General features: G+C 41.5%; 1 protein-coding gene across 13 annotated transcripts in view; it reads right to left on the reverse strand.

The window, feature by feature from the left end:
- The window catches only part of utrn (utrophin), a 190,445-nt gene that overhangs the window by 24,846 nt on the left and 147,417 nt on the right, over positions 1 to 18,182 (reverse strand). For 12 of the 13 annotated variants that reach the window (XM_038726943.1, XM_038726936.1, XM_038726938.1 and 9 more), the window contains 7 exons: positions 17,635 to 17,720; positions 16,024 to 16,181; positions 12,283 to 12,449; positions 10,133 to 10,244; positions 6,967 to 7,103; positions 1,531 to 1,569; positions 977 to 1,042 (listed from right to left, as the gene is read on the reverse strand). In XM_038726943.1, the coding sequence (XP_038582871.1) occupies positions 977 to 1,042; positions 1,531 to 1,569; positions 6,967 to 7,103; positions 10,133 to 10,244; positions 12,283 to 12,449; positions 16,024 to 16,181; positions 17,635 to 17,720 (765 nt within the window). The remainder of the gene's footprint in view (positions 1 to 976; positions 1,043 to 1,530; positions 1,570 to 6,966; positions 7,104 to 10,132; positions 10,245 to 12,282; positions 12,450 to 16,023; positions 16,182 to 17,634; positions 17,721 to 18,182) is intronic. The other variant, XM_038726944.1, reaches the window with a different exon arrangement.

The raw sequence follows: 18,182 nt of genomic DNA on the forward strand, positions 1-18,182 counted from the left end.
AAAAGGTGGGCGGCGCTCATGACTTCGGCCTGGGCGCTGAGAACGATATCAAGGGGTTACAGGCTTCAATTCACTGTCGCCCCCCCTCGCTTCTCGGGCATTGTATGCTCCCGGGCTCAGGGGGAGTCAGCTCGTATTCTACAGGAGGAAATTGTCTCGCTGTTAAAAAAGAGAGCGATATGTGTAGTGCCTCCCGAACAGAGTCAGAGCGGCTTTTACTCCAGGTATTTTCTGGTCCCCAAACAGGGGGAGGAGCGGTCTTCTCCCTATCCTGGATCTGCGAGCTCTGAACAAGTACCTCAGAAAATACAAATTCAGGAAGCATCCCTGCTTTGTCTGGTGTGCTAGGGCGATTGGTTCACGTCTGTCGACCCGAAGGACGCCTATTTCCACATTGCAATTTATCCTCCACACAGGAAATATCTGAGGTTCGCTTTTCGGGGTGTATGTTACGAGTACACAGTACTTCCCTTTGGTCTGTCCTTGAGCCCGAGAGTGTTCATGCGGTCTACCGAAGCGGCTGTGGCTGTCACCAGACAGCCCTTCTTGCTGGGGCGAAGCGAGAAGAGGTGCTTATTTTGAATGGTGTCTGCGTTGTAGCGTAAGCTATTTAAGGGTAGGTGGGTCCACTAGACGCAGACACCACAATCACCAGCCAATCAGGAGTGGCGTAATGAGATAAATGCTTCTGCGGAATATGCGGGGAGGCGCATCCCATTGTGAGACATCTCACTCATGCTACTCTGAGAAGCGGGGTTACGCAAGTAACCTAAAGTTTTTGCACAGTAATACATTGTAAGTGCAGACTGAAGGCAAATGCTCCTTGGAAATATTTAAAAGCGTATGTGAATTTAGAATTCTCATTCTATAATGAAGCTTTTTATATGTGCATCATTGCAACACAAATGCAGTTAAAAACTCTTTATATGTGCGCTTTGTGGCATCTGAGATGATGATTGGAGTATGCAATGCCTACCTGCTGGCATACTGCTCTATCCTGGAGTGGGTGTCATCATGAGAGAGCTGAGGTGACTGGGACAGCCTGGAAATGAATGGGGTAATGGAGATGAATGAGATTCAGCATGCTCACACAACCTCATTAACACACAGAGATTCACAGGCACATGCACCCGCTCGCACACACACAGAACCTAATGGGCCTTCACAAAATCACCTAGAAAACAAATCTGATGATCCTACAAAGAGAAAGAGGAGAGCAAAGTGATCTACAGAGCGGTTGGATGGTTTTCGACAGCCGCTGCTGGGATGAGCAACTGAATGCTACTCGGGTGCTTTAGAGAGGAGAAGAAGGTGATGGTAAAGAGACTGAGTGGGTGAGTTTTTTTGGTTGCATGTTCAGCCAATGGGTCAGGCAGGCAGGCGGACAGGCAACATGCAGTGCAGTCATGGTTTAGTTGGAGTGAGGACTTAGTGGGAGGTGAGTGAGGAGAGAGGGCAGTAAAGGAGGTGTCGTTAAAAGCCATTCCAGTCTGGAGACGAGGTGCTGTTTCTGGTGCCGTGGATACTCACTCATACTGCTCCGGACACATGCTGATGAGGGTGACGGGACTGTAAAGAGAATCGGAGGGAGGGAGGAAAGGAGGGAGGGAGAGATAAGGTACGACAAAACATTTCAGGGTCAGATACAAAATCACAGCAGGTGGAGGAAGAAGTGGAAGGAAAAATCTGTCCGGCAGCTGATTGTCTGGACTCAACAGTCACCAATACATACAACACACACACACACACACACACACACACACACACACACACACACACACACGGTTGTGATTATCCCCGTGACATTATCTAAAACATGCTTCCAAATAAACTTGTGACACAGAAAATATGTAGGCTGTCAGTCAGGTTTGAAAGAGTCAAGAACGGCAAGTGGACATCTCAGCACACTGTAATATACCTAGGTTGTGTATTTAAAAGCTCGCACAGAACAAGGCTGATTCTATCAGTTGACTTTGCCGCACATGTATTTCATTTAATTGTTTTTTACAAATCCTCCCGCGTGCAGAATGATATGGCCCAAATCCTTTCCTTTTTCTCATTTATTTCTAGCAGTATTTTCTGAAACAGCATTCTAACAAAAAAATACTGTATATAGAACCTATTTTCTAGTTAATCTGCTACTGAGTACATTGTGTTATAAAGATAAGGTTGGTGTGTAAGAACCCAGCAACTAGTGCTCATTAGAGTTTTTGGAAATAAAATGTGGCAAACCAAGATTCTAGAGGCATGTGTCTTGATTTCATAAAGTCTTTTCAAGTTTCTGGTTCCTAGTCCTCGATAACAGCAGCTATTCTAAAAGAAACGTAGCATAAATTGTTATTTGTAGACAAATGGGACACCCTCTAATCTAAAAAAAACACAAAGAGAGGTGTTGTTTTCACGGAGGAGGCTGGCTAGAAATTGGTAAGATAACAGTTGAGTTTGACATTTGTTCGCCTCGCACGTTTGTTCCCATATTAAAGAAGGGAAATTCAAAGGGAGATGTGAGGCTTAGTGGTTATATTTCTCATAGCAGGGTAGTCACTGTAGTCACACTTCTGTAGCTGCGAGACGAATTTGAAATGTAGCAGGGGATTCAGACGAAGAAGAGTCAAAAAAGAACGACAGTCAGAGAAATAGAGCTCGGGGTCGGCAGGGCAGACTGAGCTAACTATTTTGAACCGCCAGTGCGCCAGTGCGGCATTTTACTCGCCCTCAACGACATCTTTGCCAGAAGGAAATAGTCAGTGTGCTCATTTTGTTTGTCTGGATGTCAGTTTTCATCTTTGCCAAGAAACTGATAGCTTTGTAGACTGTAGACAGTTTTCCTTTCAACCATTTTTATTCTGATCCACATACAGTGACATAACTTTAACCTTCAGATGGATGCACTTGAAAAAAAGTAGTTTGTGGTGAAGGCAGAAACAAAAGTCACTGTAACAGAGGGGGAGGGAGAGAGAAGCACTTGAAAATGAAGCATGAGGAAAAAAATGGGTGAAGGAAATGTAACCAAAGGAAGGGGGGGGGGGATCACGACAGCAGAGACCATGGGAGAATTTCGGGTCTGACAAATGTGGCAACAAGTGATTGTTTGGAATGCTTGTTTTGCTTGCCGAAGTACAATAACATGGTGCTGAGCAGTGCCCTGTTCACATTTCACTTCCACTGGTATAGTGCTAGAAGTAAAAAAAACTAATCTGAGAACATGTCCAAAATACTTTGACTCTGATCTGAAAGAGAAAATTCCCCATCAGCATTAAGATGGTGACATTATAACAATGTCTTACCAGTAGGCTGAATATCAAGCCTGCGGTAAACAAATGGTAATGGCCCATGGTTAAACAATAAACACTGTCACAAGCTGTAAAGCCCATTTAGAAGGGCATGTTTTTAGACAAAGCTAGCTCAAATAAAGCTACCAAAATTAGTGGCGCCTTTAGAATCCCTGGTTGACTGTTGACTGAGGAACAACTGAAGAAACTGCCAAAAGGGCAGATGTCTTAATCATATCTTTGTAAAAATCATGCAGTATGTGTTTTCTTGGTGGAATTCCCTAAAAGGTTTCTAAAAATAAATTCTGTCATTTAATCATGCTGTGGTAGTCACTCTGTTGACTGCTTCTCCTTTTTCTCTGTCAGGGAAAAAGACCATCTGCGCATGCTGACACCTCTACCAGTCTGTCAGAAAGACAGCTAGAGAGCTGGAAAAAGAAACATGTGTGACAGTGTGAGAGTGAGTGAGTGAGCGAGCGAGCGAGCGATTGAGTGAGTGAGTGAGTGAGCGAGTGAGCGAGTGAGTGACAGCTAAGAGGAGAATTATTTATAGCAAACCAATTTTCTTGGGCTGCCTGGACCATACATCCACCTTTAGACAGTGCTCGCCACCATCATCAATGAGCAATTTGGAAACAAAAAATCATGTAACATACAATTTACTGGGCACTGAGGAGATATTTATTCACCTTAAACTAATTTACTTGGGCACAACAAAACCATTTTGTTGAGACTGGATTCTGGTGGAAAAAAAAGCCAAAATATATTTAGCCACTAATTTTCAAATCCATGTTCATGCCTATTAACCTCTCTGCAAGGCCTAATGCAGCCAAGATTAATTTACTCTTTCTGGTTATGCAAGGTAAAAAGCAAAAGCCAAGACCGATTAGAGTGGTTTATTCACATTATCACATACAGCTGTGACGAATCAAAAATCCTATGTGCCGTGAAATGAAGGAGATATAAGTGGGAGGTGAGAGTAGGTGGTGTTTTGCTCTCTTAAGGTGGAAAGAAACAGTGGGTGGAATAAAAAAAGAGAAATGATGATACAAGAAGTGGAAAGGAGAGAGACTGCGAGCGAGTACATTAGGGAGGGCAATTATACAGCAGACAATCTAATTTTCTTTTCGGCTCCTACAGTACTTTAAAAATTACAACTTTTTAGAAGTTTGCTTTGTTAAGATGACCCATAGATCCTGACAACGCATTTAAAGGTTTGGGGGGAGATTTTTTATAAAGAATGAAATCTCTTAATGTTGTTAATAATCATACACAGCACAGAAACTGGAATACTTTAAATATTTAAGCATGATATCCAGGATTAATAGTAAGTTTTTTTTTACGGATTCATCAGATTAGTATTAGACACAAATAAATGAAGGTGAAAAATTGTGAGCAATCATGATTTTATTACAACAAACACAGCAGCAAGTCTTCTGATGTTTACCTAATCTGTATAATTCCTCTTTTAAGACCTTTCTAGACCTTGTTCCAATTATAAAATCCACTTCAATTTAGGTCACAGTATTCATTTTAGTGACATGGAGATGGCAAACGCCACTGAACTGTGACAGGTCTAAAATGACTGTGGTATGCTGAGCATTTCTTAACACTGATCATATGTTTGAGCCAGATCTTCCAAATCCAGGCTTATTTCTGCATAAAGCTGTTTGTAGTGTACTTCAGCCTATGGCAACAAGTGGAGAGCCCACAGCTCACAGGAGAGACTCTATGCAGTAAAATAGAAGGAGAAATGATAACCATGAAATAGTCCTACATTCTCCATTCCCTTCTACCATAATTTGAAAAGATCTCTGTGTTTCGCCACAATTCCTCTACCTTTTAGAGGCATTTATCAGGCAGACATCTCTGCAGAAGTCATTTTTCAGAGAGCAAGGGAGGTGAGAATGGAGTGAGGCGGGAAGTGAGGAGGAGGACAGGCAAGGATGGGAAGGATGAAAGAGGGAGTGCAATCCGTCTGAGAGGTGACTGTGTGCAACTGGATGTCGGGGACAATCTGTGAACAGGTAAGTGCACGCATAAACATCTTTTAGAGTTTTTGGTGCTTACAAGATGCAAAACTACACTGCTTAAAAAGTAAGACGGCATTAGCAGAAAAAGTCAGAATAAGTGACTGAGTGATGGAATTTTCCACGAAATACAGAAATACTGACAGGCAGAGACAAATGATGAAATAGATACATAGATGGATAAAATTTAGAGAAAACGAGTTACAAAGAGTGAGTCTCGGACCGCATGGGGCAAATGGGCTAGTATTCGAATGTGCCACAATTCAGACTCAGTGTAGAGGATGAGGAGACTGCCTGGGGCGTCTGCATAATGTGGGCCTAGTTAAACGGCTCTCGAGGGGGATTTACGGCTGGCAAGAACAGGGACATAAATCAGACGTAGTCACTGGGGCAGGTGCTGCAGACAGAAGATCTACAGTGCAGCGGTGGCACCTAGTAAAGACTGGACCGACAGGTAAATAAACACATAAACTGAGTGAGAAATTAACACTCCCCACATACTGTAGCACAAGTGTGTGTGTGTGTGTGTGTGTGTGTGTGTGTGTCAGGCATGAGACATTTAACAACCTGTGACCTGTGGATATTTATGACAGAGTGAGAGATTTGAAAGTTTCAAAAGGCATTCCATCAATTTTACATGTCAACGCCAGTGGAAGCTGTGGAATAATGTCTTGAGTGGCTCTTGAGAAGCAAATTAATATTACAAGCGTTATCACCTGAGTTATCTTAGCCCGGAGACTTAAAAGTATTAAATGAAAGCCTGAGCTACGAACTGGTAGCACGGAGTTTGTGAGACCTGACCTGACAAGTTGCATTTTGGGAAGTGTAGGAGCCAATGTTATTAGTTTAAAAGACACATTTAAATTAAAAATAAATTATCCAAGTTCTAATTCTCTCTACATGTGTTATCAACTGTTGAAAATGCTAAACTTGGTCCCAATTTGTCATTTTTAGTATTTTAGTAGTTCTGATTGACTTTGGGCGATTAGCTAACCCCGCCCATTATAAAACCGCACTTGAACATTAGCTTGTGGCTTCTGGTAGAGCATTAGGATGTGTGTTGGCAAAAACCTTTTCCGAAAGAGGGTGATGATGCTCTGATTTATTAATTTCTAACTCATTATTCTTACTCTTGATCTAACACGATCAATCAAACTCACTAGAGCTCCGTATCTCGCTGCTTTTTGGCAAAGCAACGCCCACTTTCAAGCAATCCAATCAAATTTTAAAGCTAGATTATGTAACGTGGGAGAAACTACCAAGGGACAGGTTTTAAGGTATCCAACTGATACTGGAAATGACAGTCTAGGCCTTTTCTTTGTTTTTTCTTCAGAGCATTTAATTTATCGATTGCTGTTGTGGATGTAACGAGAATTTCAACAAACAAAAACTAATCTGAAATACTTAAGGATTTGATTTAAATCCCTCTGGTAACAGTAAACTCTGCCACTAATATGTTAAATTACTTAAAGATGCTAGGACTTTGCTTTTACTGTGACTTTAAGATGGCTGAAAGGCATTGTGATGCATGACAGACATACAACTAAACCAAGTGGATTTTGTTTTTGGTTTGGACATCAACCTGTAAAGGAAGAGTTTTGAATGATGAATTACCTGAGCGAATCATCTTTAGGCACTGATCTGTTTCATAAAGTGTTACTTACGTTTCCATGTTGTCGCCCTCCAGAACTGTCTGGACTGGCAGGTAACCTAGCCGAGGATGTTTGGCAAAGTACTTCTTCGATCGGAATTTGTTCTTCAACACTTTGGTGAAATCACGCATGTCCTCACCTGATGTCGTCTATAAGAGAGAGAAGACAAAAGATAGAGTCCCTGTGTTATTTATAGCAGTGTGTGTGTGTGTGTGTTGGTCTCTTGTACACACATAAGCAGCATATCCATTTGTGGAAGAGAATGTGTTTTGTTAATTAGATACTTAGCAAAGGTGTTCATCCTGCAGAAGTGGTTTCTGCGTTGTAAGCAAATCACAAATTACCACAACAGTCTGACCAGAGGGAGAGAAAATCCCTTTGCAGAGAATTCAGATAACCACTGCGGAACACACACAACCCCGGGTTATTTTACTTTTTAAGACAGTTTTTCCTTTATTTGAGAGTGACAAAGTGGATATATACAGGCCACCAGGACACACTATTACATATTGTTACAACAAAATGGCACTAGAGGCACCAGTCACAGTCGAACAGCATCTCCACTTAGGAAAGGTAAAAACATTGAAATTACAGTGATCAATACAGCACAGCACCAAATTTGGCTTCCTCAGTCTCACTGACAAAACCCATTGGAACTATGAAAATGCTACTCCCATATAAATGAAAACCTAATAAAAAAAAGCAATATTGTGGCCATAAAATAAACAGTACGACAAAGATGAAAGAATGAATCTGATTAAATGACTGCACTGAGTCTCACAAAAAAACCAATATGGTTTTTGGAGCATCATTATTCAATATAGACTTGATATTTTCAAAGATATAAAACTGAAATAAAATTTATTTTGAGCACGGGGGAAAGGGCCTAAATATAACTATGTATGGTATGGACATTTTTAGAGGAAACTAAGAGAAACAATAAAAAGAGAGTTGAAATGCAGGATTTAAAATGGCACAAGTTGATTCAGATGAGTTTTCATTTGATTTCTGGCAGGAATTACAGATTGGGGTCTTGGCTAGATTTGGGCAATTTGCTACCAGTCTCTTGCTGTTCAATAAGGCTCTGTTAAGTTAGATATGCAGTGTTTATGAACAACGTTTCACGTGATATCACAGCTTTCCAAAGAATTTCTTACTTTTGTTCCACAGCCAGTCCAGTATTGATCTAACTGTACTCTATGCTTAAGGTCACTGTTCAGGCAGAACATAAGCCGCTGCACCAGTCTTAGGTATTTGGCACTGCAAAGCAAGCGTTCCTTGATAATTTGCTTGTATTTGGCTCCTTTCACTGTTCCCTTTATCCTCAGACATCTTCCAGTTGTTTGTGGTGAAAAGCCTGCGGACAGTATGCTGCTGTCACAACCATTCTTCAAAGTAGCAATGGTGATAAGTTGTGACCGCTTTCTGGCAGACGCAGAGCTTAAAATTATGGCTGATAAGTTCAAATATTCGTGTTATCACTGCATGCAATCTTTTGTCTTTTGCTCTCAGTCTTTCACAGGACATTTTACAGCTTCAGGCTGCTGTCACAAGCCAAACACACCAGATTTCTGCTGAAGTGATTATTGTCCTTCTAACAAGACCTGCCATAATAGCGGTTTTATCAGCACGGTCCCTACATTCACAATCTCCTCTAACCAAAAGTTTGTCTTGCCTAGTTGCTCGGGTTGTTGGGGAACCAGGTCTAAGAGAGTCTAGGAGAGTCTAATAATGTTATTATTCTGCCCCTAATAATGTAGATACACTGTAGATGTACATTCATCATCCCAGTCATGCAAAAATGTCTAATCAACTGAGCTGGCCACAGAGTAGGTCAAGTTGTACAGACACCTAAGGAAGATTAAAAATAATTTGGATTAACCTTCACTGTAATAATAAAATCCACTTTGATTTTAAGATATGAAAAAAAGTCACTGTAGAAGAAATTTCTATTCCGATATAGTTGACAAACAATAAACGCTTGAGTGATTAATAAACCCCTAAGCTGTGTAATAATCTTTAACCAACCCTTTACGTGTCTGTCTTTGCAGCAAAGCTGAAATAAGATCATGTTTTTTTAAAGTCAAAGTGGCAGGCAGCTGCTGGGCATCTTAACTCAGGGAAGAATGATCACTATTCCCTGCAGCTGCCCCTCCAAAGTCAATATCTATCCCATTTGCAAAATTGAAAAAGCAAATTAAAAGACAGAAATGAGAAACGTCTCCACTCGAGTCAAAGTCTGACATTAAGCAATACTGAAACGAGTTGGCCCACAAGTGTGCAATTCCTAACTGAGAAAGAGAGCAATGTTCAATTTCGCCATGCTCCCCCTATTCTAATATTCTTCTCTCTGCATAGTAGTAAAGTGAAATATTGCTTTCTGGCAGAAACAAGTCCTCAGAGAGTCATGAGTATTTTACCATTTGTTCTTGTAAATTCAAATTAAGCCAGAGGTCTGTCGAGACTGTTGATTGTGGAAGAAGTTGGAGAAATCGACTGCATGGGAAGTAGGATGTAGAGGACAGTGGCAGGAGTACGGTCAACTTGTATGAATCACAGTAAGATGTAAAAATCTTTTTTAACAGTCACATTATGGAGACTCACTTCCAACTGTGGGGAAAAAAGCAAGCCCCAACAAGGTAAACTATGAAATTTTACTTACTTATTGATTATATTTTTCGTTACAATAAGAATTGGTGTAGGGGGGGGTTAAAGTTAGGGTGGGTAGGGCTGTCCCTAGTCAGGTTTGGGTCTGACATGCTTATCACTCATGCGGACTTGCAATACTGTTCTTCTGTTTAGGTCTGTTTTTCATGGTTAGGACTTGGAGCCAAATTAAGGGAACTATTAATGCCACAGCATTTGTAGCAACAGCTCAGGAAAGGCCCATTCTTGTTTCATTCATCTGTTGAAAAAAATGCTAGAGGGTTATGTTGTTGTTGTTGCGTGCTGGTTGAGGTACTGGTGAGATGATCTAATCCAGGAAGTCCAGTTTGAGTAATAGATTTCAAATTGAAAACCAGTATAAATGTGTTGCTGTAATAACCAAAGTCTGTAAGTGTGAATGTGTGAGCTTTCATTAAATGGATGAGCGGAGTGTGGGAGCAAGTGGAAAGGAGATATGAGATGAGCTGCTGCCGTGTGTCTCTATGTATGTTTGTGTGTGTTACTCACTCACCGGTGTGCAGTACTCCACCATGGGGTAGTTGAGCTTGTGGCCCTTGGCGGTGCGCCCAGAAAAGAAGCAGCTCTGACACACATCGTAGTTGAAATGCTTCAGACTGCGATACCTAGGGAGAGGGGAGGAGAGGAGAGAAAGGCAGGAATAGAGAGATAAGTTGAGTTGGAAGCAAGAGAGCTCATATGAGTCCTACAACATGACTCATCTCCAGGCTATAGTGGGGCCTCCTGCCGAGCTGTCGATATCCACTGTCACTCTGTCACACAATCCTCCACATGCACTTGTTCACGCACGCACACACACACAGTCTCAATATACTGCGAGTGTGACAGATAGTTGGATTTCCACCAAAACACAAGATGCGTGAAAGCAACTGTTGAGGATGTTTACCTCAACAGCAGCTGTAGCCAGAATGCTGTTTAAGAGCTAAATTGAGACAGGAGCCATTCAGACAAAATAACTTATGTCTTTTATCTTTCTCTCCTCTCCAGCTCTCCCAAGGTTAGTGGACTGATGAGCTACAAGAGAGTGCCATATATCAAAGGATGCAACAGCGCACATGACACCACCAAGTCAAATGTGCCATTACATGCTGACGGGCAGCATATTACTACGAGGAGGGGGCGTTAATCCAAGTGCTTTTTATAAAGATTTATAAAGATTCCAGTACATATGCTTTATGAAGAAATGATCACTATAATGTGAATTCAAGCAGTGATTGAAATATGAATGGCAATAGTAAAAATAACAATTACATGAAATTAATTAATAGGAAACTGTATTTATATATAACTGATTATCCAGCACTTTTAAACATCTGTTTATTATTTTTTTTAGCTAATTATTTCAACACTGCACTTCGCAGTCAGCCTATCGTAGCTTGTACAGTAGCTTACTACAACTGCAGAAGTAAGTACCCACAAGGGTATATGTACCCCTGGTTGGGAATCACTGATGTCAACCATGACACAATGAGAGCTAATAAGATGACCAAAGAAGATCCTAAAACAAACGAGAGAAATACAACTGCATTAAAAAAATAAAAGGTCAACATCCAGTTTTATATTATTACTCCTGCAAATGATCATATTAAAACACCATGAAGGTCTTTTGTTTTACTGGCATGTTGTAGCAGAAGCTATTAAGTTAAAATTATTCCTGGCAGGTCCAACATTGCAAGTAAATATGTAAATGTGATGAATGCTCAGGTGAAGTTTGCTTGAATGCGCAGGTAATGGTGCATGTTGAATGTGGCTCGATGGCTTGTTAACTATCCCACTAATTTGATGTTGTTGAGTTGACATTTATCAAATGTAAACATATTTGCTGACACATTATCATTCATATTCTGTTGGAGTTTTTGGATGATCCCATGTACCATGCTTGTTTAAAAAACGACGAGAAAAAAAAAGAAATCTACTAAATGCCTGCCATGCATTTTCCATCTTCTTTCTGTCTTGCTCTCTGCTTTTCTCTCCCTCTCATCGATCAGTGACAGAACTTGGGAGACGTGTGCTTCATCAAATGTCTGACTGTATTTCTCTCTCTGCTGGCAAAGCAAGGGATCCGAACGGGACAATCCTGCCACCCTACTTCACTTAGCATGGTGTTACGCATATCTCTTGCCACCGGAAAAGCTTTCCCCTGCTAAACTGTCAGTGAAAAACAAAATTTTATGATAAATCGACCACAGCTGTTGAACAGCAATGCAGATCTTTTTTTACCTGTTGTTAAGTGTAAGGTAAGATGCCCAGGAACCAGCTGAAACAAAGGCAGCTATGGGTGTGTGAGCATATGTGTGAGTGTTATTGTCAGTCCTGCAAGGTATCGGAGGGTGGTCTGTTATGGACTGTTTGCCAGCCAATCAGCTCTTTGTGAACTTTGTGAATGTGGCCGTGCAATGTATGTTTGTGTGTCTCTCCGGATGGTATTTAGTCAGTGGTGTATCAGCTGTTGACATTTAGATAAATGCCTGCCCTCCAGAGCAGATCTGCCCTTTATGCTCAACCAGGAGAGAACAACACAGGACCCTGCTACATTTGGTGTTTGTGTCTGGTCTGTTACATATTGCAGACTTGTCTCTTTATTTTGTGCTTCACAAATCCTGAATGAAATGCTGAATATGAGCATGTGCGTGTGTGTCTTACCTGAAGCCAACAATGGGACACTCCTTGCAGATGTTACACTTGGCCTGATGTTTCGCTGTCTCTGCAGCAGCCACTCTGTGCAGGACAGGAAGCCAAACCATGGATTGGGGCTCCAGACGCATCCAATCAACAAACTGCCTGGGCTCCAGCTCCACCTTATTGGTCACCTGTGCATAAAAGAGGCAGCGCAAAGGGTTAGGAGTTTAGTAACCACGTGAAGTTTAAAGTTCAATAAAGAGATAGATAAATATGATAAATTGAACATGATAGAGAAACATGCACAACTTAATTTGCAGAAATGAAAAGCAGGCTGTAACTCTATACTTGTTACCGAAAGCCTAATAAAGATGCAGACATATTTAAGATAGCCATACATATTAAAGCGACAATTCGCTCAAGCGCATTATTGCCTTGAATTGAGGAGCAAGACTAAATAACTTTTACGAGCTCCTTATTCATGTTTATTGGTTGAAATATCTAACAATAAACATTGATTGATTTTAACACCCTCCCTGCCCTTGTCCTACACGCCCATAGCTTTGCTGTTAGCTAACAGCCATATTGCTCCATGCAAGTAGCTATGAAAAACACCCACAAGCTCCTACTTTTAACTGCTGCTCTAAACATTTGGAGGTGTAATTGTTATGTAACCTGTTTTATATACATATTTGTGATACAATTTCTAACATTTGCCTCTTTTAAAACCAACCTGTTGACAAGAAGAAAGGACACAAAATATATTTCAGGAGAATCTTTGTTGAACTGCAGATTATAATGAGCCCATTGGAAAAACCAACACGGGGCGAGAAGCTTTGACATGGCTGTTGTTACAGCTAAACAAATCAAAGACGACCTTTCCATCATTCCTGACACACAAAAAGGGCAGCAAATGCAGCAAAGGGCTGAATAGATTTGAAATAAGAGGAGAGAATAATCAAAAGGAATAACGTTTGTGTGTGTGGATGTTCCCCTGATCCCTTCCCAAGGCTTATGGTGTGCAAGACTATGTCTCAATTTTATAAGCATATCCTTCTGAAAATAAATCCATGCTACAAAACAAACTAAAAAGAAGCACATTCCAACCTGAATATTGGAATTAGGGAGTGGCAATTTTAATTAATATTCGCAGTCAGTTCGCAAAGACACCAGCGAGTGTTGGTATGTCATAAGGTCAAATATCTTCCAAGCACCAAATATGGAAAAAGTACCAATAATTGCCATCAAACATTTCCTCATTCACTCATGAAAAGGTCCTCATTTAAAATTTGCCAACTACAGACTGTATTTCACAAAGCGTTATTTACAGCTGCCTATGTTGAATGTTTTATCTTTAAAGAGGTGGTATTATGCTCATTTTCAACTCCCTTTGGGCTGGACTTAGGGCTTTTTCACTTTGCAATCATATTACATGCATAAAAAAAGATAAATAACTCAATAAAGTAGAGGGACAAAGCCAAAAAGCATAATACCACCTCTTTAAGTTTTGATAAATTATAGAATAACATGTTTATATTCTAATAAATGATATCCAGCCCTAAAGATCACCTGGGTAAATGCATTTCAGGCAATCATTATGTTTAATGTTAAGTGAATTCTATGTCCATTTTGAAAACTTGAAAACCATAAAATGGTTAAGTGTGGTTCTATCAGATGGGTTGAAGTGCATGAGAAGGCTTCTGCTTGACAAGTGAGAACACTGCCAAAGAGACTTTCACCCTGATGACATCTCAAATCATCTTTAATTCCTTCACCCTTCCATTTGACCTTCCCCTGAACAATCAGAGTACATCTGTCTCACCATTCTCATACTCTACTCTCATCTTTGGCTTCCTTCCCTCCTCTGTGCTATCTACCGGCAGATTTATAGCACTTATAGATTAATTACCGCAGGAGAGAGATGGCTATAAGGATGACTAGATAGATGGATAGATGGATGGATAAATGAAGGAGAGTGACAAAGGAACAGTGAAAGAGGCCATATTTATGGTGGCACAACTCGTTCATCACAGGCCCATTAAACCAAATGGACTGGTTGACTGCACTGTCACTGGCAGGGCAAACGGACACACAGGTGTCACATGGCTTTACTTGTGTATGGGTGTAAAAGAGAGCGAGACAGTGTGTAGTATGTGTCAATCTGGTTTCTACCTGCCAACTTGGTTTGATGATTGAATGATTAATGAGCAACTGGACAACAGTTGGCACAGCAATTCATGATCTGTGTCTGAAGTTTGTGAGCAATTTGTGTATGTACTTGTGCATGCTCACCTTTCCGTGTGCATGTGTATATCAATATGTCAACAAGAGAGCGATTTGTAGCAGGCAAGGTGTTTGCCTTGTGCATTATTTTGAGAATAAAAGAGAGAGAGAGATAAGGTTTAAAACTGCCTCACTCGGCTATTTTGAGAGGCGCAGCACAGGAAATCAGGGAAATTTATAGCTTCCTAATTTTAATGTTTGGCTCCCATTTATGACTGCCGAAGCATGAGCCAGGGGAGAAAGAGCGAGAAAAATGAAACAGTGATCCCGGGGGGATGAAGACATCATTAAATGCCAGTAACGTCCAGAGATAAACCCGAGGAAAGTGGTTAGCTGGCCACAGTAAAACACTAGAGGACAGCCAGCAGAAGACTGGAGGCCATTTGGAGGTTTCATGGTTGGTCAGCAGAGCTTAAATATTGAAGCAATTTTACAGGATTGAGAGAGGCAATTAGTTTTGGGAGGATGCATCGAAACTTAATCCCCTACAGTACTGATTACTTGGCAAAACCATTATCAGTAATGTCACCAGCTCTAAATATACTGGGCATTTTGACCAACCTTTGGTAACTCTGACTAAAACTTTTGTGTACCTGTCATGTACAAAAAGCAAGACAACCCCCCTGCATTTAGATGCCAATTCAGAAATGTTGGCAGAGACAGTTCCGGCTCTGTTACAATGCAGTGAAATGAATCCCATCTTTTTGAAGCTCATCATGTTCAGATGTTGACAAGGAGTCAACACATGACATCTTCTATGGATAAAAGTGAACACCAGTGTCACCAGTTTTGTTTGTAACAGATACAAAATGTCTCCGACCCCTGACAGAAATAAACATGATAGGTTAAGTTAAGTTATATGGCTAGGTATGAGGAATGGATTTATTGATTATTTGCTGGGAACGTGATTGCTTATAATTTTTGTTACTGAATTAGCTAATATAAAAATATATTTAGTGCATGTAACAGATATTATGCATAACCTATTAAGAACCCTGTATCCCACCAGAGGAAAATCCTCTGCAGTTGTAGAGAACCAACCAGCAGAGGTTCAGGAAGCTGAGGTTCCAGGAAAAACCCGCTAACTCTGTTCCTGGAGAGCTGGGTCCACCCAACTGCAGGATTACCAACAGACAACAAAAACCTGACTCTCCCCAGAATATGCAGATATGCTAGTCTTTCAAAACAAGAAAGACTAGATATTATGGAAAAGAGCAGTTGTAGGCCAATTTCAGTTGAGTTGTTTTAGTTTAATTAGCAAATAACCTGTCCATTATTTTCTTGATTGAGCAGTTTACGCTATAAAATGTCATTAAAGAGTGGCTTTATTTAATTATGACTTTATAATGGTGGGAAAGCATGAATGCCTTATGCATGCATCCATTTTTATAGAACACATGGTCATCCATCTGGTATATTCTCTACAAGTACACTGACACGTATGCGTTCATTGCACATCTACATGCTTGTGTGTGAACATACGTTCTGGAAGCAGCTGCGGACACTGGGTTCGATGTTGGAGCCTCCGAAGGCGGCCACCTCCCCAAGCTGCCTCGGGATCTGGATGGCTTCATGAAGCAGCAGGCCAAGCTGCCTTTGGTCACACGTGTCACCCGCCGATGCTACCTGGCTGAACAGGTCTGAGCCGGAAGGTTAAGGGTGGAGGTGGATGAAGAAAGGGGGGGGGGACAAAGAGGGAGTGAGAGTCAAAGCATGTGGATGATATTTATAATAAAAGATACAGGTATAAATAGATCTAGGGGGAGAAAGTGTGACAGTATAGCACGGAGTGGGAGGGAAAGTGCGTATATGTATGGGTAGGAGGTGGTTGGGCAGACACAGGAAATCAGGGAAAAGAGACATTTTTAATCTTTCTGTCTTACTTCTTACATGCCAGGCTCTCTCTCTCTAATCTCTCTCTCTCTTTCTCTCCCTGCCTCCCAACTCTCCACCACATTCTCCCAGAGACTGACAGAGCTGTAGTGGATATGGATGCCTGCCCAGTGACACACAGGCTCAACCAGTTAACACATTGACAGCGTTATATTTTAGATGAAGGTCTGAAACATCTCCAGAGCTCATGCACAAGCTGAGCAAAGAAAGCAGAGAGGGTAATCTGGAGAAAGAAGGGAGGGAGAAAGTAAGGGCATGACAGGTCTTTCTGCTCTGCTTGCAGTTGACTTTGATCTCTGTGTGAGCCCTGGCCCTGATGCCAGCTCCTGTTATGTATGTGTGTGTGCGCGTGGGGTGCATGCAAACACCAGCAATGATGTCGTTCGTGACCCCATTCCAACACACACCTCTTGTGTCATCTGACTGATCAACACCCAAATCTCCAACACACCACTTTCTGCTACAAGATTACATTTGACATACTCAACTGTCACCAAAAGTGAGTCAAATGGCAACATGCCTGGTTAGGCGCGCGCGCGTGTGTGTGTGTGTTGCAGTGTAGCTATATGCATGGGACTGACAGCCAATGAGACACTAAAAGAGCAAAGGAGGAAGAACGCAATCAAGCGCGCTTGATACCCTTCTCAGCCTAATAGAAACTGCAAGTGGAACAAATAGGCTCAGGGATGCAATGGCAAGAGAAAGGGAGGAGAAAGAGGAAGAGTGGAGGGCGGAGGGGGAAAAGAAGGGGAGCAAGAGTAAGTAAGATAGGACAGAAGACAAAGTGGCACTGTTGGATGGATTAACAATGGAGTGAGCAGTGACAGCGGAGGAAGATAGACAGAAAGAGATACAGCAACAGAAACAAAGAGCAGGAAGCCAGAATGACAGTCTTCTCCCAGTGCAGCAAGCCTACTACATTCACGCTCTCTAATCCTCCAAAATAAATCAGAATAGAAAATTAAATAAAGAACAGGGGGAAATGCGTAGGAGGTCTCTCATCCAATTAGACGACCCGTCTCCAGCTCCTCTTTCTCTCTTTCCATGCGTTTGATTAATATTGCTGGGATTACAGGCGTGCTGCAGCAGTATGGGATGGACTTGCTGGCCTGTTTGTGTGTTTGTGTCTGTGTGTGTGTGTGTGTGTGTGGGGGGGGGGGGGGTGTACAGCAGATATCTTACAGACTCGTTAGCACTTACATTTGTATTTCTCCTCCAGGTGTCCCTTGGACAAAGAGAGCAAACCGATCTTCATGGACAGCACGCGAATCTTCCCACTGCGACCACTGCAGGGACCACACACACACACACACACACACACACACACACACACCAGACACATCAGACACTGGCAATAAGTCAGTGATATTAATTGTGGGTGTACTGTATGTTTCTGCGTAAACAGTATGCTTATAGGTGTTTAATTCAGATCTGAAATATACGCACGGCCAGAAAATCAGTATGTGCATGCAAAGAGAGGAAATAAAGTGTGTATGCATGCAATAATATTTTCACCGTGGGAGAGAGCTGATGAGAATATTCATACGTTTTCTGCACACCTACAAGCAATGTTTAGACCAGTAAGAAGGGCTATTTACAGCATGTGAACACACATGTCATTACACATGCTGTTTAGACCAGTGCAGAGTTTATTTGACGATGTGTGTATGTGTGTCTGGTCTCAAACAAACACAGTGTGTAACAGCATTGAAAGCATGCCAACTGAGGCACTTGCCTCTAGCATGTTG

The sequence above is a fragment of the Micropterus salmoides genome, unplaced genomic scaffold, assembly GCF_014851395.1.
Source record: "Micropterus salmoides isolate LMB-PRFRI ecotype aquatic unplaced genomic scaffold, ASM1485139v1 Ms_hic_scaffold_18, whole genome shotgun sequence".
Classification (NCBI taxonomy): Eukaryota; Metazoa; Chordata; class Actinopteri; order Centrarchiformes; family Centrarchidae; genus Micropterus; species Micropterus salmoides.